The sequence below is a fragment of the Chenopodium album genome, chromosome 26 (assembly GCF_948465745.1).
Source record: "Chenopodium album chromosome 26, dcCheAlbu1.1, whole genome shotgun sequence".
Taxonomy (NCBI): Eukaryota; Viridiplantae; Streptophyta; class Magnoliopsida; order Caryophyllales; family Amaranthaceae; genus Chenopodium; species Chenopodium album.
Window position 1 is genome coordinate 1132954 of NC_137859.1, and position 22417 is coordinate 1155370.

Consider the following 22417-nt stretch of genomic DNA (forward strand, 5'->3'; position numbering starts at 1 on the left):
TTGAGACCCTAAGGGATACATCTTGGGGTCATATAATGCCGTTTGAAACCATATATGATCATTATATGTTGTCATAAACGTTCGTGGTAGGCTTGAGTTTACAAAATCACTGCAAGTTGTGAATGAGTAAAATGACTGTTTAAAGGCATATTGGATGGTTCCACTAACCCAATTGGACTTCCGGAGGGTATAAGGGACCATGGTAAACATTTCGGCAATTTTTATTTTCGGGCGAAAAAATGTCAAAAATTACAAAATTGAAGGCTATAATCCACGATTTTTGAGCAAATTTAGAGGTTTTTGGGCCCGGTTGCGAAAAGCCTTGAATCCCTAATGGATACATCTCGGGGTCATATAATGCCGTTTGAAACCATATATGATCATTATATGTTATCTTAAACATTCGTGGTAGGATTGAGTTTAAAAAATCACTACAAGTTGTGAATAGGTAAAATGACCGTTTCAGGGCATATTGGATAGTTCCACCGACCCAATTGGACTCCTGGACGGTATTTGGGACCATGGTAAACATCTCAACAATTTTTATTTCCGAACGTATAAACTTCAAAAAATTACAAAATTAAAGGGTATAATCCACATTCTTTGAGTAAATTTATGGTTTCGAGGCCCGGTGACAAAAATCATTGAGACCTTAAGGATACATCTCAGGGTCATATATGTCGTTTGAAACTATATATGATCATTATATGTTGTCATAAACGTCCATGGTAGGCTTGAGTTTACGAAATCACTACAAATTGTGAACGGGGAAATGAACGTTTAAGGGCATATTGGATGGTTCACCGACCCAATTGGACTCCCTGAGTGTATTAGGGACAATGGAAACATCTCATCAATTTTTATTTCCGCGCGAAAAAAGTAAAAAAATTACAAAATTGAAGGCCCGGTGGCGAAAAGTGTTGAGACCCTAGGGAATACATCTTAGGGTCATATAATGGCGTTTGGATTTTTGGAACCATATATGACCATTACATATTGTCATAAATGTCCGTTGTAGGGTTGAGTTCACGAAATCGGTGCAAATTTCGAACGGGTAAATTGACCGTTTTAAGGCAAATTGGATAGTTCCCCCCACCCAATTGGACCCCCAGAGGGGATTAGGGACCATGGTAAACATCTCGGTAATTTTTATTTTCGAGCGAAAAAAGGTAAAAAAAAATTCCAAAATTTAAGGATATAATCCACGCTATTTGAGGAATTTTTGATGTTACGGGGCCCGGTGGCGAAAAGTGTTGAGATTTTAGGGATACCTCTTAGGGTCATATAATGATGTTCAGAATCATATATGACCATTAAATGTTGTCATAGATGTCCGTTGTAGGCTTGAGTTCACGAAATCGGTGCAAGTTTCGAACGGGTTTATTGACTGTTTTAAGGCAAATTGAATGGTTCCACTGACCCAATTGGATTCCCGGAGGGTATTAGGGACCATGGTAAACATCTCAACAATTTTTATTTCCGGGCGAAAAAAGGTCAAAAAATTACAAATTTGAAGGCTATATAATCCACGCTTTTTGAGGAAATTTTAAGGTTTCAAGGCTCGGTGACGGAAAGCCTAAAGACCCTAAGGGATACATGTCGAGGTCATATAATGCCGTTTGAAACCACATATGATCATTTTTATGTTGTTATAAACTTCTGTGGTTGGCTTGAGTTGTTGTGAACGGGTAAAATGACCGTTTAAGGGCATATTGGATGTTCCACCGACCCAATTGGACTCCTGAAGGGTATTAGGGACCATGGAAAACATCTCAACACTTTTTATTTCCGGGCGAAAAAATATTAAAAAAAATTATAAAATTGTAGGCTATAATCCACGCTTTTTGAGTAAAATTTGAGGTTTTGTGGCCTGGTGGCGAAATTCTTTGAGACCCTAAGGGATACATCTCAGGATCATATAATGCCGTTTAAAACCACATATGATCATTATATGTTGTCATAAACGTACGTGGTAGGCTTTAGTTTACGAAATCATTGCAAGTTTTGAACGGGTAAAATGACCGTTTAAGAGCATATTGGTTGGTTCCACCGACCCAATTGGATTCCCGGAGGGTATTAGGGACCATGGTAAACATCTCGGCAATTTTATTTCTGGACGAAAAAAGGTCAATAAATTACAAAATTAAAGGCTATATAATCCACAACTTTGGACCAATTTCGAAAATAATTTCCAATATTGGAGTGGATATGGTGGGTGACCCCCAGAGTCATTAAAATTGGTCTAAAATCATAGCAAGCCTATCAATATGTCTAAAAAGTCACGGATATATGTTTGATATAGCATATAGTTATATGGTTTGTTTCGAAAATCTGCTGTAGTGGTAAACTAAAGATGTAAGAGATGAAATAGGCTGGGAATTGTGGATTGTGGTCTATGATATAATTCGTACTTGTATTAATCTAACTAATAATCTTGAATGCATGTTGAATTGTGGACTATGATAACTTAGAACAGGCTGATAATCAGATGGAACTTCTGGGCCTCTTTTACTCCATTTGGGTCACCTTTGCTGCAGTTGGGCTTCTGATATTACTTGGGCCATTTTTACCACGCAAAAGAATGATACTGTACTTCTTATATTCATTCTCTTTTAACTATTAAGCATGTTGTATACTTGTGCCATCGAATTTTGCTTACATTTAGCCGAGCATAATAATCTTTTTTGCTGAATTTAGGAAATGTTCTCCTTCACTTATCAAAACAAAGTATGTCAAAATATTAAAACAAGTTAATAAGAATAAGCTGAGCTGGACAAAGTATTGAATTATTTTGGTGATTTGAGGAAAACAAGCCACCATTTTGACATTATTATGAGAAATTATGGTTGTCTATAGTCCTTTTAGGGATTATGACGTTTCCAACATTATTATGCGAGGATAATAATGTTTCCAAATTATTATGCGAAAGTATGTTTACTTATACAGAGTATATGGCAACATAATTAAGGTTAAGCCCATCGACGATTTTTAACTTAGTTTTTTTTTTCTTCTTAGTTTTGTTGATTTCGAGTATATTTTAGAGAACACAGTCACATCATGGCATACCTTAATCCAATTTATTATTTTACCAGAGTTTGCTATTGAGAATGCAATTGCAATGGATTATTGCATGAAAAGCTAAGCCTAGGTTTCCTGAAATTGCTCATTTCAGTATTTGTTAAAAAGGTAGTGAATATTAAGAGGAATAAACCAAGCTTAGCTAAAACTAAATCGGTTGCCATTCCTACCATCACAGAAAACAAAAGGAAATTGACAATAAAACTGTCAGCTTTATAAATTGCACTGATTAGTAAATTAGAAAGAAAGGGAGAGTAAATTTGTGCAAGGATTTGACAGTTTTTGTAGGGTAGTGAAGTCAAGAACAGAGAAGTAAGGCTGATTTGCACATGCGTTGTAATGTAAGCCCGTGTTAGTAAGATCAACCAAACCCATGGTCCATTTTTGGGTGGGCCATTCTTTATGTTGTGGGCCTAACTATCAATTTTCATCTATACTTTCTTCTATTGGCGTATCATTTTAGGATCAGCCTAGACCATGACTAGACACCCCTGTATTTTTCTTTGTCCATAATATTGTTTAATTTAGGTTTTAGCGGAAGCAAAGCCTAACCATCGGCCACCAGTAACAGGTGTATTATATACAACTGTGAATATCAAATAATGTAACTACTTCTAAACATAAAAATTCAGAAGATTGACATTGATTACACAACTTTTTAAATATTGTGTGGTTCGTTGTAGTAAACAACATAAAGCTAGTACCCCTTTTTTACAGCCTCTATATTTGGTTTTCGAGTCCCTTTTGGAATCTTTTCTTTCTTTTGTGTACAAGGTTTCGTGTTCGGTTTATATACCATAAATTATAAAGTGGGTAGAAAAATACTCGAGATTCAATTTAAATTGGTTCAAATAAATTACAATTGATGAAAATGTACAAATGCTAATATTCAAATTATATGTCAAATTACCTATATATAAATTTTAAAGTAACTCTTATAAAATAATAAAAAAGAGAAAGACTATTTAAATTACATCACCCTTCTATTAGATTACATTTAAGAATAATACAAGTCATCTCTTTTGAAGAGTTCTTATTAGATCACTACAAGACTCTCGCTATATCAAGATTATCTACATAGTATAGTGAGAAGTACAAAAATTATATACTACGTATTAACTAGTGTTACAAATAAATAATACAAGTATAAACTTTGTATGTCATACCTTCTCTATTTCTTCAAATTCTTTTTTGCATTTTTAATACATATATTTCTTCAAATGCTTAGGAAAAGGTCACCAAATGTTCTTCACACTTATCTTAAACAATAGTGTTTTTAAACCATAATTTTTTTTCTAATTCAACTTGCTTTAATAAATTTTTAACGTCCATATCCACTCATGTGTGAAGAAAATTACGGGACGAGTCGTATGATTATTATTAGCTATTATTTGATTAACATGCATTGATGTTGAATGAATTGTGCACGGGGACAAGTATGATCTGTTTAGGGGCTCTTGGTATAAGAGGAAGGACGAGGACGGTGACGAAGGAGGGGCTGATGATACGTCGAAATCGAGGTCTCCATCGGAAAGTCACACGCTTACGAGTTGAAAAAGAAACGCCTTAGATGATGCCTATAGCCACAAAAGGCAAACGAATGAATCCAAACTAAGATCAGGTTGTTTATTAATTGCACTTTGCCCTTAAATACAAATGTATTGTCTGGTCATACTATCTTAGATCTTCTTCTTGGGACCTTTTTTGCTTCCTTGCTACCCACCAACCTAACTATTGCTTACTATACGTTTACTTAAATTCTTTGGAAATCTAATTACAAATATTCATATTATTGTTAAGAAAACTAAATTCATTGAATAATTTAAGGTGTACGGACGATATTTAAACAACGAACACTATTAATTTAACTTTTGACAAAATTAGTTGTTAATTTAGTAGTATTTTTATTATCTTAAATAAATAATTTTAGGACCTAATTTTACAAAGTTGCACTGAACTATTATCATTGTTAGCATAAGTAGCCCTGCCTCTGGATGGCTTTCACCCAATGAACACGTACACCATATTATTTTTAATTATACATTCACACTAGTTTAATTGTTAATTTGATTGGTATATTTGTGCAATCTTACATCATAGTACACATTAGATTCTCAACGCTCTTTTTGTCCCCCTTTAGGACCATTTATAAATTACTTTTGTGGGTGGGGGAAGATCCTTTGAGCAATACTCTAGATGGAAAATGATAATGTTTAGCATGGGGGACTTCATGGGTGGTGATTTGAAGACATCAATTTTAAATAATTTCTAGTTTCAACTTTTTGAATTTACTTTCTCAATTATCACTCGATTCACTTCTACATATCCAGCCGCTACTTTATTTACACAATTCTCATTATTATGATCCCAATGGGAGGTACAAACCAAATCCTATTCCAAAAGTCAAAACCACTTAAGTCATCCTCCAACAAATTAATTATATTTTTTTTACACGGTAAAATATAAGGATGCCCCTCCTATTACAGGAGTGGTCCAACAACAAATTATATGAATTGCGTATAACTTATGTATCTATATTTACTCGGCTGATAGATATATTTTTACAATTAAGTGTACTGCACACTATTAATTGTCGAAATGTATCAATATGTGATATGTACAAGTAAAACTTTAACGAATCTGGCGATTGTGTTACCTAGTTATTAAGAGAATGACGTGACAATTATAAACTTGGAGTAGTTAATTTTTTCTTATCAATCACCCATGTTACGTTTACCCCGATATTTTGTCAGCTACATCGTACATTCGTACCCAGGTACCCTAATGTTTGGAATTTTTCAAGGGGTAAGTAACTAAGTATACTAGCAGTAGGACACATAATGGACCAAACTACTCAAATTTAAGTTGAAATTTAGAAGTCCATGAATTGAACTCTGCCCATTGCGGACAGCAAACAAAGCGTACAAATACGTAGTATTTGTTTTCATAAGGCAACCACCATAAATATTCTACTGTACGTTAGTCTTCATCAATTTTCTTTCAGGATTATCAACGATTATTCAACTCCTATATGAGTATCTTGCGAAAAAAACACAACTTTAGTGACATAAGCTAAAATGATGGGAAGTACAACTATTAGAAGAATTGAATGGCACATTATATCAAGGATTGAAAAGATGAGTTTACTAATATGATCTATCATATCATTAATGTAACATATATGGTGTATCATTAATTTGCTTTTTAAAATATGCTATAACTCTAGTGTGAACCAAAGCTTTAACTAAGATCATATCACTAATAAACTAGGTATCACACAATAATCCCCAACACATACAAACTAATGTCAAACAAAACAAGGTGAAAAACTCAATTGAACCATTAATTCTGATAAAAAAGGTAATGGTATTAGAGGAATAGAGGGTGAAATTAAAAAATTTACCGCATGATTCATTTAAAGAGGACGAAATAAATTGTCGTCTTTGAGCTCATTTGAAGAGGGTGATAAGATCTCAGTTATCCTCAGAAACTAATATGACACTAAGAAGTCGGGTGATTTAAATTGCCCTCTTTATAAATACTACTCATGAGCTTTGATTGGGAGGAAAAATGAAAAACCAACTAACAAAGCTCAAAAGATTCTAAACCCGTAATAATTAAATATATAAGATTGATTAATGAGCTTTCCGATTAAAGGCTCATGGCTTCATCCATTCAATACGGAACAACACACATACATACATATTCGTACTTGTACCTAACACATTAGCAAACTCTTTCCTATGAAATTAAATTAGATACCATTATTTCCCTAAGACCAAACAATAAATTATTTCTAAAAACAAAGTGAAAGGAAAAGAAAGAGGAAAAGGAGTGGAAGGGAGGCAATGAGAAACCAAATTAAAGTGGGCTAGCTAGGGAATGTAGTAAGAGGGTGTAGAAAAAGCTGCATAGAGCACCAAAGTTGGTAATTCAGAGGATCCGACTACTATACACCCCCTTTCACAATTAACATCCTACTCTATTTCATATGTCCACCTCCAACACTCCCACTCCTACTCCTACAGTCCCACTCATACTCTACTTGTAGCACTATTTTAACTCATTACCCCAATCAATAACTATCCTTTTTTATTTGCTGCTGTTTTCCCATTTCATCATTGCCTCCAATTCCACTATTTCTCTCTATTCCTTTGCTTTCTTCATACTACCATTCATTTATTGCCACCATCTACCTCAACCATTCATATATGTATATATAGACGCACATATATATTTCATATGTGTGTGTGTTTATTATTGAGTGTACTACGTTATTAGCTAAGGATACCGCCATTCTTCAAAGATTTTCAAGCTAATTAAGAGGAGCATATATATATTGATTAGGACTAGCTAGCGCGCAGGCTTAAGAGTATGATGAGAGATCCTCGGTGTTACCACCGTGTTTCAGTTCTGTTACTATTCGTCGTCTTCATCTTCGCACTCTTGACCTCCCCCTCCACTTGTAAGTTACTACTTAGGTAACTTAATTCACCTATTTCAAGTAATGCTTTAGATGATATAATTGATTATATATGCTTAAGCATTAACTTTTTATATGAAGCTAAGTATTAATCTTTTGCTAGAAAAATTCTTTCTATTAATAACTATGATGATTAATGAATTGATTTACTTATTTGATGTGCTTGTTAATCAGCTAGGGATATGAAGCTGTACATTTTCAACTGCAGAAATCATGAGTTGCAGCAAGTTCAGGTAAACATAAATTAGCTTACCTTTTTTTTGCATGTTAGATAACTATAATGATATGTTACACCTTAATTATGTTAATTCCCTAATAATCTTTTACTGTATTAAAGATTATAACAAATAATGTTGTAATTAAAATTAAGTGAAAGGATGTGGTGGTGATTCTGACCAGTGTCATTATCCTGATGAGATTCTCTCTGTCACCCCCATTTCAGCTTTCAATTATAATACCCAGGCCATCATCTATTATTGTACTACTCACTACTCAGCACTCACCCCACTTATCATTTGAGAGAATTAGGCTAACAGATGCACTTATTTGAGTTCTGTTACGGTTATTCTGTGGGTTTTTTATTTCACAGTCGCAATTTTCAAACTTCCCGTGTTAGATTATGTCATAAATGATAGATCACATTTCTATTTAGATTGTCCTTACATTATAAGTTCTTTCTACATTTAGTAAATTACTTTTTGAAGTTTCCTTATATTAACCTTATACACAGAAGAATTGAAATAAACTTAACTTTTTTAAAAAATTGATTTCTCATGTGTCAAACAAAATTACTTCATATAAATGAAACAATTTCTTGTTGGCATATCAAAAAAATTTATGTACGGAGTACATGTGAAGGTTAAGATGTAAATTACGTACATGTAAACACCCTTTTTACCAAGTTCGATATGGTAACTCTTTAAAGAGATTGGGGATGGATAACACTATCATAACATGACATATAGTAATGGTCCTCAAACGTGACATAGGGTATAATGTAAACTTATAATACAGTTAATGTTAATTATATTTCTATTTATAAAGGGTATGGCAGCGTATATAGCGGAGCTTTACATGTTGTGATTGTAGTCAAGAAAAAAAATAAGCAGAGCTAATAAGCTAATTTAAACATGCACCCCCGTGAACTTGTCTTGGCCATATCCAGTACTTATGTTTGGAAACTATCAATTTCCAACCAGAATTTTATCTGACAAAACTATAAAATGTTGCTTATCACTATTAGTCTCTCTTGTCTTTTGTTTAAGACTAGTCTTGTAATTTCCTCTCGCCGCGCTTCAATCGTCGGTGCACATGTGTATTGCATCCCCTGATTCCCCTGCATAGTATCTCCCATTTTTTGGCCTATATTGTTGGTTGCAATGCCGTCTGATTAATCGTACACGTGACACGTATGTCATGTATGTTGTACACTTGTATGTGTAGGCATGTAGCTTAGCCTATTTTTCTCGTGTTATTAAATGTTTAATACTACTATTTCTACTTTTAGGCCTAGCTAGGTGTTATTCATAACTTAAAGACTAGCAAAGTTATACCGATTATTCATAAAACACAATGAAAATTGCAGAAGATTATAAATGGTGTAACAAGTAGCAAAGATGGCAAAGATGAAAGCAACGTACCAAGGAGGATTCTAAGAGGGATAGGATCATCTCCGCCACGCTGCGCATCCAAGTGTGGCAAGTGCAGACCATGTAGACCAGTTCACGTTCCGGTGCCACCAGGGACACCCGTTACAGCCGAATATTACCCTGAAGCATGGAAGTGTAAATGTGGTAACAGGTTGTACACCCCTTAATAACAAAAAAACTAAATACTCAATCTTAGCTTCATACTAAGATCACATCTTGGTTTCCAAATCATCCATCTATACCACACCTTCATTGAATGCTTCCTTAAGGTCTCTTTCTCGCTAATTACCTAGAACACGTGACACCATCGAAATCCTGTCTACTTCATTATTGGTTATACATGGTGATTAGTTACTTAATAAGTTCGCCATACTCGCCATTATTAGTTATCATTGTAAATAAAGTAGCAAATAGGTCTATTGATTGTATATACTTGGTATAATATTTCTAGCACCTTATACAAGCTTGTAAATACTTTGAAAATCAAGAGAAGACCCTGCATTTTAGTGGTGTAACAGCTTATATTATGCAATGTTTGTCAATTCGGCCATACAAAGGCGTTTATATAGACAATAATATTAAATTGAATAAGGCTTTCGTTTTAGGATCTTGGTAACACTTGACATTATTTTTGGACCTAAGATCTGGATTTCAGAATAATATAGGAGTATTTGTACATAGTATATATTTATGATTAATTAAAATGTGAATCAATGTTTATATATTTAATTGGTCTGATGCTTTGTATTTCCACTACTTAAGTCTTAAAGAGTTGGAGGAAGCCCCAGTTTCTCACCGTAAGAAACAAATTCGTTTCTCATGGGGGTATTTTTGTGAATAAATCAACAACTTTTTCAACTTTATTCAACTGTGGAGCCCACAATATTGAAAAAGTTGTTGATTTATTCACAAAAATGCCCCTATGAGAAACAAATTTCGTTTCTCACTATGAGAAACAGAAAATTTCCCTGTGCATACCATCTCCTTATTTCTTATATAGATGATTGATGGTCTGTCAACATTGTCCGGTATCTCATGTATACTCAAATTAAATTCCACCACATTTTTATGCGCTAGCTAACGCAATCTATAGATAAATACTTTCATGATTAAGTATTAAATTGCCGTATTTTCAAGTCAATTAAGTAGGTTGATTCGGTCTTAAAGGGTAGAATGTAAAAGCAAAGCTCAAGTCTCGCTAACATCTGACTCCATCTCTATATATGAACTTGGACCTTCTAATATACTCGTAACGAACCATTGAACCCTATGCTAGACAATCCCTTTGTGCTTAAGTAGACGGCTATGGAGGTCATTTCAGTAACATTAAAGCTAAGTCATGAGTCATCCATGCATCCAAAATTCCAAATTATAAACTAATGAATAGGTTCAATGAATGAAAGAGGATCAAAGGAATAATGTAATTGTATATATATTCTTCACAATCAAGCATCTTTAGACTTTTCTGAGAGAATCCTTAATAATACTAGCCATTCCTATATTCTTGGCTAAAGTTGTGGCCACAACCTTAATACTCCCTTTTCATTATTATTGGAATTTGTCAAACTCTATTCTAAATTATTACATAATAATACTATGAAAGAATATTCAACTGCAACAAATAAATAATTTATTAGGACTAGGGTAGAAATGAAACGACGGTGGAAGAGATCATATAAAATATAACATGTTTTTGTTTATGTATTTTATCTAAATCTAAACATAAACTGTTTTGTGATGACATATACAATGTATATAGTATATTATGTACATATAGAAAGCTGGCATATACACAGCCGACTAATTTTAATTGGTTACTCTATAAGTTAAGCAACCGGTCAACTAACAAATATTTAAGTTTGACCACCATTGGTAAGAGATTACCGGTGCCGACCATATTAGATCCTTAAATTACAATCCATACATCATAACCTAAACCACCTGCCCTTAAAAAATAGGTATAACATTGTGCCAATGATACTCCCACACTTTAATCGCTAGAAGAAAAAGTGTAACAAGTGCACATGGAAACTTAATAAATACTTCGTATAATTAAATTGTGATTATGAATATCTGTTATATGAAAAGCTCTATACAAAAGATGGAAAATATGGACACGGTGAACCTTAAATGTGTTTAAATTGCAATATTAATTAAGATTATTTAAATATATGGAAAAAAAAACCCTTGCAACACTTAATGCATTAATTCATTTAATAAAGTTTGTCACAAAATTGAGTTAGTATACTAGAGCGATCTAAAATAGATGTTTTTAAGGACAGGCCGGAAAGGGTAGATTGTGTCGCTATTGCACTAGGCAAGTATCTATATAAGGATTGAACTAGAGTAAATTCAAATCAAAGAATACAAATTGATAACTAAGTAGTCTTAATTTGGTATCAACTTGATCCATTTCGAATAAAGGAAAAAATCCAATCCTAATTTAATATAGAACACAATGTATGTCTTAAACCTATTAGGTTAGGTAGGGTGGGACTCTAACATACATTTAAACTCGTTGGAAATCAACTAGATTTTCAGCATACCAAGTGACAACAAAAGTTAAGCCAGGCAAGATTGGTGGCTACTTTCAGAGATCTAAATTTACACATTTTTGTAGTGCACACACTACTCCTCTAGGTTTGGGTCTTAACTAGCCAGTGGCGTATCCAGGAATTCCGAACTGTGGGTTCGGAATTTAAAAAAAAAATGATGATCATATATTAACTAAATATTCAATACATAAGTTCATTTTTTTTTTAATTACAAATGGATGGATTTTACAAAAAAAAACCTACAAAAGCATTTTTCGAGTTTTCATAGTTTGAAAGCGTGCTAATACATTACTACTTCTATAAATCTATATGTCTATTGCAAAAAATCAATATTACACATAAAAATAAAAATAAAAAATCTCAAACCCCCAATAAACACAAATTTAACAATGTAAACTTCTTCTAATTATCAATTAAAAGACCAAGTAAAAATTTTAAATTCTAAGTTTCTACAATTCAATTTGTCAACAATTCAAGTATTCAACAATATATCAAAACCAATTAAAAAATAAGTATGTAATTAACTAATTATCACTAATTTTAATAAAATCAACCATTAAATAAAGATTTAAGAATTAAGAGGAGTAGAGGAATAAGAGGTCTCACAAACTCACGAAGAACGGAAGAACTCGAAAAAAATTACAAAAAAAAAATAAAAACATAAAATGAGATTAACCATTAAATAAAGATTTAAAAATTAAGAGGAGTAGAGGAATAAGAGGTCTCACAAACTCACAAAGAACGGAAGAACTCGGAAAAAAAATATCAAAAAAAAAAAAAAAAAAAACATAAAATGAGGGCAGCAAGAATCGAACCCAAGACCTAAGGAGGAGGTTCAATGCTCTAACAATCACTCCCTTACCAATGTGCCAAGCTTTAACATTTGATAATTTAACTCACATAAATTAGTTTTAACCCTTTTTTTCTTTTTTTTAAAAAAAAAAATTAAAACTTATAATTTTTTTCCGAAAAATCTGTGGGTTCAATGAACCCCCTTGAACCCTCCCTAGATCCGCCCCTGTAACTAGAGATGGCAACGGGTCGGATCTGGACCGGATCCGACTGGATCCAGATCCAGATCTGTTTTTGTACCCGGGATCCAGATCCGATCCGGATCCGCCGGGTATGAAAAAGAGGGATCCATATTCATATTCGTTGGATCCTACGGATCCGGGTCCAAAACGGATCTTAAACGGATCTTTCCCATTTCACCTATTTTAAATACCAAACTAAGTGATTTTTAAAAAATGTAACACTAAGTTAAAGGATCACTAAACCACAAGTTATAGTAAACAATTACACTAAGATTAAGTCATTAAGTTACATATTAAAATGAAAAAAAAAAAAAAAACGAAAAAAAAAACATGCAAAATGTAACTTTGTAAAAGTCAGTAGCACTAAAGGAGTAATGGGAATAGCAAATAGTATGAGCCTAATTTAAAAAATATAATAATTAAAAAAAAAACGGGTAAACGGATATGGATACGGGTATTTTAGTTAGACCCGTATCCAGATCCGTTTTTATAGCACAGGATCCGGATCCGACCCGGATCCGTCGGGTCCAAAATTTTAAGATCCATATCCGTGAAAACGGATATGGATCCACGGATCTGGGTCGGATACGGATCCATTGTCATCCCTACCTGTAACTAGCCGTCAACCTCATACTACGGTAGTACACCATCTTGCATTTGTGGCGTTCGTTGGTCTTCATTCAATCTTTTGTATGCATAATAAAGCTTGTCATGTAATTCCCACTTGCATATGTAGAGCAAATGATAGGCAATCAAACAAGTGTTCGGAGAAAAATCCAGAATACTTTTAACGTAATCCCATTACAATTGCACCATCTGTATTTTCGTGCCTTATTCTTCTTTATATTCATTTTTATTTTTTTTAGTTTGATTTTTATTACTCTAGTATCATTACTTTTTATCCAAACATGTCCTAAACTAAAAAGTTACTCCCACTATTAGCAATTGATATTAATATAATATTAAATTGTTTTGACTAGATTAGTCCTAAGATAATAAACATTACATGTAAAAGTTTATGTAATACTCCCTATTAGTATTATTCCTATGTTTTCTAATTAGCACTTTCATAATATTTTACACCTTTACAAGTCATGTTGAAAATTACAATCACATAAAGTGTACCTTAGGTTATTATCATATACATCATCAAAATCAAAGTTTAAAACAAGTCTTACCTAGATACATGCTGCACTTTTATTTTCATACACCTTTTAGTCTACTAAAAGAAATCACATAATCAGTCAATTATCGTTTAAAATAATAACATATCAATTTATATTTTTAGGTATGACAAGTTTAATTTGAATATATGATGTACTCCCTCATCTCTTAAAGTTTATTCATTCTTAATTTTCACTTTATTGTCATGCTTTCATTTGTTCTCCTAATATTGCTAAAAGGGAACGATACGAAATGTAAGATGAGTTGAGATACGGAGAGAACAAAAGATACTCATTGTGCATAATGTTACAATATTAAGAGATCAACGAAGAAATAAAGAAGAGTTATAGACAACTTTTTAAGCAGTCTAACTGTCAAATACAATCTTTAAAAAACGAAGGGAGTACGCTCGATAGATTAGCACTCTGCCTTATATAATCTCTTTGACTCGCCGTCCTTATGGAATGTGTCCTTAAAACATTAATGGAGCCATACAAATCAAACTGAAAGGAAAACTAAACCGTGTTGGCTGATGATCTGTCCCCACTTACATATGAGCTAGATGAACACGTGGAGGACCCTTAATGGTTCTACAGCTATTCATTTTCATATATTTTAAAATAAAATCACCGTCTACTTGGTCCCAATAACTTGTACCAAACCTTGAAATCAATGGTCAGAAATAACAATTCTAGCCCCTTGTCCACTTCAACGGTTCAGATTAACCCAATATCTTGACCCTTTAAGCAATAATAATAATAATATACTTTAATTATTGACGTAAATAATTACAATAAATTAATGATTTTTGTTTCTATAAACATGAATTAGAAGTTTCTAGGCCAGCATTAAAAAGGCTGTTATTAATTTCCACCATTGTTGCAAAAACATAAAAGGAAAAAATAAGACACGTAATTTATAAGACAGCCTTATAATCTCATTCTCCAACTAAATATCAACCTGACAGCTCAAACCAACCATTTGAAATTTCAAAACAATCTTCTTCTTTTTCCTCTCCCTTTTAAAACATCATCATTTTCTCTTCTTCTTTTTCTTTTCCTTCATCTCTGTTTTTTTTTTTTTTTTTTTAAAAAAAAAAACCAGAGATTGAACTCGAACATAATATTAATTAATATTATGTTCGAGTAACAATACAACCTATAATCAGTTAAAAAAAAAAAATCATCAATGGAAAAAGGCGCGCTATTTGGAAAATACGAGGTTGGGAGGCTGTTAGGATGCGGCGCGTTCGCCAAAGTATACTATGCAAGGAACATTCAGACCGGCCAAAGTGTGGCGATCAAAGTCATAAACAAGAAGAAGATTGTAGGGACGAATCTTATGTCAAATGTCAAAAGGGAAATAACGATCATGGCTCGTCTTCGACACCCGAACATCGTACGTTTGTACGAGGTTCTAGCGTGCAAGACGAAGATCTATTTTGTGATAGAGTTTGCTAAAGGTGGGGAGCTCTTCGCTAAAGTGGCCAAAGGCCGCTTTAGCGAAGACCTCAGCAGAAAGTATTTCCAACAGCTAATCTCAGCTGTTGGATACTGTCATTTTAGAGGGATTTACCATCGAGATCTTAAACCCGAAAATTTATTAGTGGATGAAAATGGGAGTCTTAAAGTTACGGATTTCGGGTTAAGTGCGGTTAAGGATCAGATCCGACCCGAAGATGGATTGTTGCATACGTTGTGTGGTACACCCGCTTATGTAGCACCGGAGATTTTGTCCAAGAGAGGGTATAATGGTGCGACGGTTGATGTGTGGTCATGTGGGATAATATTGTATGTTCTTACAGCTGGGTATTTACCGTTTAATGATCCTAATTTAATGGCTATGTATAAGAAGATTTATAAAGGAGAATTTCGATGTCCGAAATGGATGTCGAATGATCTTAAGCGATTGCTAGGTCGTCTCCTTGAAACAAACCCGAAAACTAGGATTACTATTGATGAGATTATACATGATCCTTGGTTTAAGAAAGGCGGGTTGTTTAAAGATAAAGGTCCCGAGTTTGAGTTTCAGTTTTACCATGACTGTTATAGTGATAATTTGGATGACAGCATGAAGTTGTTCGCTGAACTACAACATCAGCAGCATCAGCAGGTGGTGGAGGCGGGTGCGAGTAGTACTAGTACTAGTACTAGTGTGAGTGCGAGTACTAGTAGTAGTAGTATTCCATTGAATGCATTTGATTTGATTGCATTTTCATCAGGGCTCGATTTGTCGGGGTTGTTCAACGAGTCTTACAATCCGTTTGTGGATGGTGAGAAATTCTTATCGGCTATGTCAGTAGATAAGATCATTGCTACAATTGAGGAAGCCGCGGGTGAGCTGAGTGTGAAGTGCCGCAGGAGGAAGGATCGTGTGGTGGACTTGGAAGGTCCGAAAGGCGATTTTATAGCAAGGGTGGAGATTAACCAGCTAACTGAAGAGCTGGTAGTTGTTGAAGTGAAGATAAAAGGGGGAGAATCTGCATCCTACAATAAAATTTGGAAGAAGAAGTTGATGCCTAAACTTTCTGGGCTAATATATGATCCTAATTCACAACCTACTGAAGAAGAAGTTGATACGACGAATGATCAAGTTGAAGTTACTCCTGCTGTTGTTTCTACTGAGTGATTGACATTCTAATAATGCTATATTGCTACTAATACATTACATCATGATCATCCGAAGAAGTTGACATTATATAATCAGGTTTAGTTATCGCGACAGCTGCAAGCTGGGTGGGCTTAGAGCTTTTAAAGGAAAGCCGGTATGCTATTGAATCTGAGAATGGAAGAAGTTGTTTGTGCATTTTGTGTTGTGTCTGAAAATCTATCATATAGATGGATTGTTTGAGGTCTTTTTGCTGATGTTTTTTCTCTGTTTGTACCATAGTTTGTGAGTTTTAGCATAATCATCGTCTGTTTCGATTGTTTATGTCTAAAACAGATTTCATTAGTAGTGTAATCTACTATATGCTGTAATAAGAATCCATGTATTCAGAGAGGAGGTAGACATACCCGGGATTTTTCCTGATTGCCCGGATGAGGTACTGTTTTTCATTGACAAACAAAAAAAGGAAAAAAAAAAAAAAAAAAAAAAAAAAATCAGCTCATTTGTAAATTGTATAGTACATACTACTAATTCATTGTATAGTTTATGAAATTTTAATGAAATGTCACTTGAGCAAGTCATATATTTTCGGATTTCTTTTCTCTCTAACAAATAGAGTTACTATTGCCTTATTGGTGCAAATACTATGATATTGTTGTGATCAACATGACTTATCAAGGGGCGGCATAATAAGTCACACACCGTAAGTGAATTTATAAATCCGTGCACATATGCTAAAGACTCAACAATATGATGTATGTAAGATACTTAGTTAAGGTATATGCTATCCGGTATATTTTAAATCATACGAATTTACTTTTATGTCCTTGTAAGCGGACAAAGTAGTCGATTATTAAGATGTTTTTTAGTGGGAGGAATCGAAGATGAGTGGTGGGTGGGCCGCAGCTGTACATATCATGGCAAGCACTTGGAAGAATATAAGCGGGTCAGTTGCTCATGATAGTGTAGGTGTTGGGTGGTCTAACTCTAACTCAAGAGAAGATATTTTTGTGGAAATTTCGTGACGCCAACCTAGATCTCCAAAGTTTTATCAGGACAACATTTGATTATATACATAGATAAATGTCAAATCATTTCCAACTATTCAGGCCATACAATCAATCAACTCCATCATTTTAAAGCTAATCATTATAAAATAATGATGATGATGATTGATGATGCAACAAAAAAGGGAAAGTTAGAACATGCTTAAGTTAGGTACTTCAATAGCCTGCAAATGACACAGGCAACAAAATCATGCAATATGGTAACATAGCATCATGGAGTATACCAAATGATGTTTAATAATGGTGTTTTCGAGTGAAGGGTTGAAGGTTGAACTCTGGTGTGTTGAGACAGGGATTTTAACAAGTATGAAGCTAAAGGGTTTAAGTCTGCTGTATTGAGGGACTTCAGTCAGTTTAGTTAAAAGTGTCATGCTGGTGTTGTGGTGTATTGAGATTAGACCAGTTTAATCGACTGCTCTGGACTGATAAACTTGGTACTGATACAAGTATATTTTCTGTCTGCCTTTGGAATATCTATTTAATCTTTAGTATTTTTCTGGGGGTGATTTCTGGATTCACATCACGGTGCTGCTGCAAACTCACTTACGTAAAAAGGATGTATGAATTGTATGATCACCCAAACAGCAAAACATAAATAAGTTTTCAAACTGATATGGAATGTAAATCCTCTGCATCAGAAACTATTACAATTTGTGGTCCTTTAGACTCCTACTGCAAGTTTAAAGGATTACAATACTCATCTGCTAATATTTCAGACTGCTGTACCCCTAGTATATGCTTCCATATCTCTCTAGTCATGGTTTCCCAAATCGTTCAACGTCACTCCAGAAAAATTATCTGCAGTGCGATCCTTTCAACAATATCCAACATCATTAACTAACACACAGGCAAAGATAAATGATATTCTACCCGAGGACCCTATCCTTTGTTGTATAATCTGTCAAATACAGCCAACCACAGACAGCCCCAGGAGTTTAGTAGTTACTTGTATAACAGATCAACAAACCTTTCCATAGCCCCCTCCTAAGCTTTTTATATCTGTACCTCACTAGCCTCCTTAAGCTTTTACTTCGTTCATATATCTTTACCACAAGCACCGTACCCTTAAGCTTCTAAAACCACCACATTGACAAGTACAACACAACTCTGTATTTTATTGATCTAAATTGGTGTAAATAGTTTTTGACAGCAATTTCAAATTAATGTCTTGATGAATTACCTAAATGGTTGTAATTAGTGTTAGTAATAGTACAAACACAATGATATAGCAAAACAAAAAAAAAAATCCATTATTATAAAAAATAAAAAATAAAGACTGATGTAATAATAATAATTAAAAAAATGTCATTATTGATTTTCTTTTGCATTAATGAACACAATTATTCTTTAATACAATAATTAATCCAACACCATTACAAGCTAGGACGAAGCCACTTAAAATGGAACACATCATATAGAGAAAATAATGTATAATGAGACCATTATTGATGAGATGGTTGAGGAATATATTTCTGTATATCACGATTTAAAGGAAGATCAAGGGTGTCTTCGATTACCTGAGGACACGACTTTCAACTGATGTAGAACAAGCAATGACGACTTTGACAATGAGGAAGTCGTGTATCCAGTGACAGCATTCCAACATTCTACAGTTGGATGAAAGAAGGTGATCCAGTCAAATCAATGAACGAAGGAAATTCACTGACTGCTCTTCTCTTCTTGCTGCCTCTAGTGATTCTAATGTCAGGCGAAGGCGTACAGAGTTCTATAACCTCAATCCCCTCATTAGAAAATGGCCGGACAGTATTAGCAATTCTAATAGGAGACTGAACCCTTATTGGTTGGCATTGTTGCTCAGTGATATCATCAATTACTATACATGTTTCGTCTTTCTTGGTAACATCTTCCGTAACTGCAACAAAATCTACCATTGAAAGGGGATCTGAATCTGAAGGACCGGCTTGCTCAAATGGCCATGGCCATATATGCTCCTCTATTATAGGGGAAGAAACACTCAACTCCTTGGGCCAGAACTCTTCTCCATATCTTGAGCACTCGTCAAAATCATTCTTAGTGGGGAAAGGAGCATCAGCAGGCAAGCCACAAGAAGACTGCTTTTCCTCTAGAATGGGAAACAACTCATTGTCAGAAGCATATACACCACCAAATGGTTGTATGTGCTCCCCAAAATCAGGGAAAGAAGTTCTATCATCCCCAATCCATGTCTCTTCACAAGGTCGTGACTGCTCATATGAAGTGTTCAGTGTAGAGCCACTAACATCAACAGGTAATTGATGCAATGGTTGTTCCTCCAGCGCACTCATCATTGATGATGACTCACTCTCCAATGAACCAACAATGCCTATGCAGTCTCCAGCTAAGATAGAATCACTTGAATTTTGTGAGGTGTAGCTTTGAACATGAATTGAAGAAGGTATCATCTCCATTGAAACATCAGTTGAAGATTCTATTCTGTCATCAGAACAGCTGGCCGAAACTTCACCATCATTTGAGTCAAAGTCGTCATCATCATCACAACCGTATGTTTGGTCACTGTCCCCATAGGAAGGAAGCTCATCCATGGAACAAAAATGAAGCTTCATTTGGCGAGGCAAGCTTGGACACCCAGCAGCATGCTTCATGTACTTTGTAGAGAAGAAACTCACTGTGAGGTTCAGACTGAACATACAACATAAGAGGATTTGTACAAACACTTCAGTCTCAGCACAATGATACTAAATCAAAAAAGAATTCAGATAGATCACTGCACAAAATCTGTAAAACAAAGAAGTGAAATACAATTATACATATAATATACCTTTGCCAAGAGTGGAGAGTAAGCATAGTGAGTGCAAGTTTGATTTTGTTGGCAAGTCCTCCGAGGGTTTTAAACCCCGCTGCCGCTTCTCGTACAGCTACTGACTCTTTAGGATGCTGCCATGCCCATTCAAACTACAAAACCATTTAACAATCAATCTTACAACTATGTATTTCCAAATTTTAGTACTTGTAGTAATTATAGTAGCAAAACTAGAGGAATTATTCATAAATCTTGGAAATAAATTAAGAAAAAAGGAGTTAAAAATGCAAATATGACAAGGGCAATCTCCAAACATAGCAGAACAAATTAAAAGCAAAAACAATCATAATTTTATACAATCATAATCAAATTACAATCTTGCAATAAATCAGACTAATTGTATCCCCAATTCAAATCATCAAAATGTAATCTTGCAATGAACCAAACAAATCAAATTCCAAATTCGATTAAAGATCATCATCAATTATACTTATACCCCCGATTCAATGAAAGATCAAAATCAAAATGCATTCTTGCAATAAATCACAAAATTATACCCCAAATCAAATCAACAAATCTCATTTATGTTCTAACAAAATTATACACATAAAAAAGAATCTAACTTCAACATTGTTGATCAATAAATAAAATAAAAAGGGGAAAACCTGAAGAGCAGCAACATTAGTGGGAAAACCATGAATACAAAGAACCATTTCCCAAGGTCGTTTCTTCTTCGTTCTAAAAGCTCCGCTAGTAATTTCCCCATTATGTTGCCTAATTCGTCTCTTTGGGTTCACTGTAAACCTAATAATCAAAACAAATTATAAAAAAAATTCAATTTTTTTTTTTTCAATCGAAAAAATTTATGAAATAATTGAAATCAAAGATCAAAAATTAAAGAATGAAAAAGAATACCCAATATAAGAATGACCCTTGAAACGAGGGCTAAGAGAAGTTAAGAGATAGCATCCAAAAAACTTAGAAGTTCCATTTTTAGCATCTTCACACTTCTCCTTGTTCAGTTTTGGTGGCTGTGATTTCTTCTGCGCACGACGCCATTTAATTGCTTGCTCCTGTGTTACTTTTTTCCCTGTTCTTCTCCGCCTCATCTCTGATCTCTCTCTCTCTTTCTCTCAGATGTGCAATTCTTTTTCTTTTTCTTTTCTTTTTTTTTTTTTTTAACTTTGGAATTTTTGACCGTTGGAACTATTTTTTTCCAGAAAAATACTGGTTTTTTTTAAAAAAAATTACTATAAATAATTAAATAATGTATTTTGCCTATGCAAGGGTCATGGGCTCGTGACACATACCCATTGCCCACGACTAGGGGTGTCAGTTCGGATAATCGGATCGGGTCTGATATGGCCGGGTCGGGTCAGGTAAATTTTTAAAGTTGAGTTATGCTAAATTATTATGTCCACGCAAGTCCAAATCTGAATCGGATATTTTTCGGGTCGGTTTTATATCGGGTCGGGTGTGCTTTTGACACCTCTATCCACGACGGGGGAGAAGCAATTGAGTTACACGAGTCAAGTTTTTTTACATTCTACCAACTTACCAAGTATATATACCGATACCGATATACATAGTACTAGTATTTTTTATTTTAGGAATACTTTTTTTTTTTGGGAGGGATACTTCATTTGTTCTTTGTTAATTAATCAAACAATTTTCCTTTAAAAAAAAAAAAAATCAAACAATTGCTTTCAGAAAAGAGAGGAAGAAAATAGCTTAAACATATTTGATGAGGATGTTTCTCCATTTGAGCGAACTAGTTTCACTCATCATTTAAGGCGTGTTACACTTATTATAAGTTATAACCATTTTTATTTTATTTTTGAACTGATTATAACCATTTTTATTGTTTTAAGTAGTTTGTGATTATCTGGATTATTTTATTTAATTGAATCTATACTACCACTAGCACATAAATTTGTCAATTTATATTTCAATAATAAAAATTTGGAATAATAAGCACCCTTGTTTTGAAGGTTTAGGGTGAATTTGGATACATGAGTC

At 34.0% G+C, this 22417-nt stretch overlaps 2 protein-coding genes and 1 pseudogene across 2 annotated transcripts; 2 read left to right on the forward strand and 1 right to left on the reverse strand.

The window, feature by feature from the left end:
• Positions 1–6860: 6860 nt before the first annotated feature.
• On the forward strand, positions 6861–9737 carry LOC145617909 (EPIDERMAL PATTERNING FACTOR-like protein 5). The gene is made up of 3 exons (XM_081672674.1): positions 6861–7543; positions 7736–7794; positions 9147–9737. Exons 1-3 carry the CDS (start codon positions 7453–7455, stop codon positions 9375–9377), a joined length of 381 nt encoding a protein of 126 aa, XP_081528800.1. The 5' UTR covers positions 6861–7452; the 3' UTR covers positions 9378–9737.
• Positions 9738–14850: 5113 nt separating this feature from the next.
• LOC145617171 (CBL-interacting serine/threonine-protein kinase 11 pseudogene) lies at positions 14851–17163 on the forward strand (annotated as a pseudogene).
• A 1757-nt stretch (positions 17164–18920) lies between these two features.
• Positions 18921–21585, reverse strand: LOC145617923 (uncharacterized). The gene is made up of 4 exons (XM_081672692.1): positions 21314–21585; positions 21064–21202; positions 20417–20550; positions 18921–20277 (listed from the first exon to the last, which is right to left on the reverse strand). Exons 1-4 carry the CDS (start codon positions 21505–21507, stop codon positions 19245–19247), a joined length of 1500 nt encoding a protein of 499 aa, XP_081528818.1. The 5' UTR covers positions 21508–21585; the 3' UTR covers positions 18921–19244.
• Positions 21586–22417: the final 832 nt, after the last annotated feature.

Bases quoted from the DNA above. Each gene is read 5' to 3' on its own strand.
- LOC145617909 (XM_081672674.1), top strand. From the start codon at position 7,453: ATGATGAGAGATCCTCGGTGTTACCACCGTGTTTCAGTTCTGTTACTA. The intron at 7,544-7,735 runs GTAAGTTACTAC...CTTGTTAATCAG, and splicing joins CTTGACCTCCCCCTCCACTT to CTAGGGATATGAAGCTGTAC. The intron at 7,795-9,146 runs GTAAACATAAAT...TGAAAATTGCAG, and splicing joins ATGAGTTGCAGCAAGTTCAG to AAGATTATAAATGGTGTAAC.
- LOC145617923 (XM_081672692.1), bottom strand. From the start codon at position 21,507: ATGAGGCGGAGAAGAACAGGGAAAAAAGTAACACAGGAGCAAGCAATT. The intron at 20,551-21,063 runs GTTTTCCCCTTT...ATGGTTTTGTAG, and splicing joins CTAATGTTGCTGCTCTTCAG to TTTGAATGGGCATGGCAGCA. The intron at 20,278-20,416 runs GTATATTATATG...TTGTATGTTCAG, and splicing joins ACTCTCCACTCTTGGCAAAG to TCTGAACCTCACAGTGAGTT.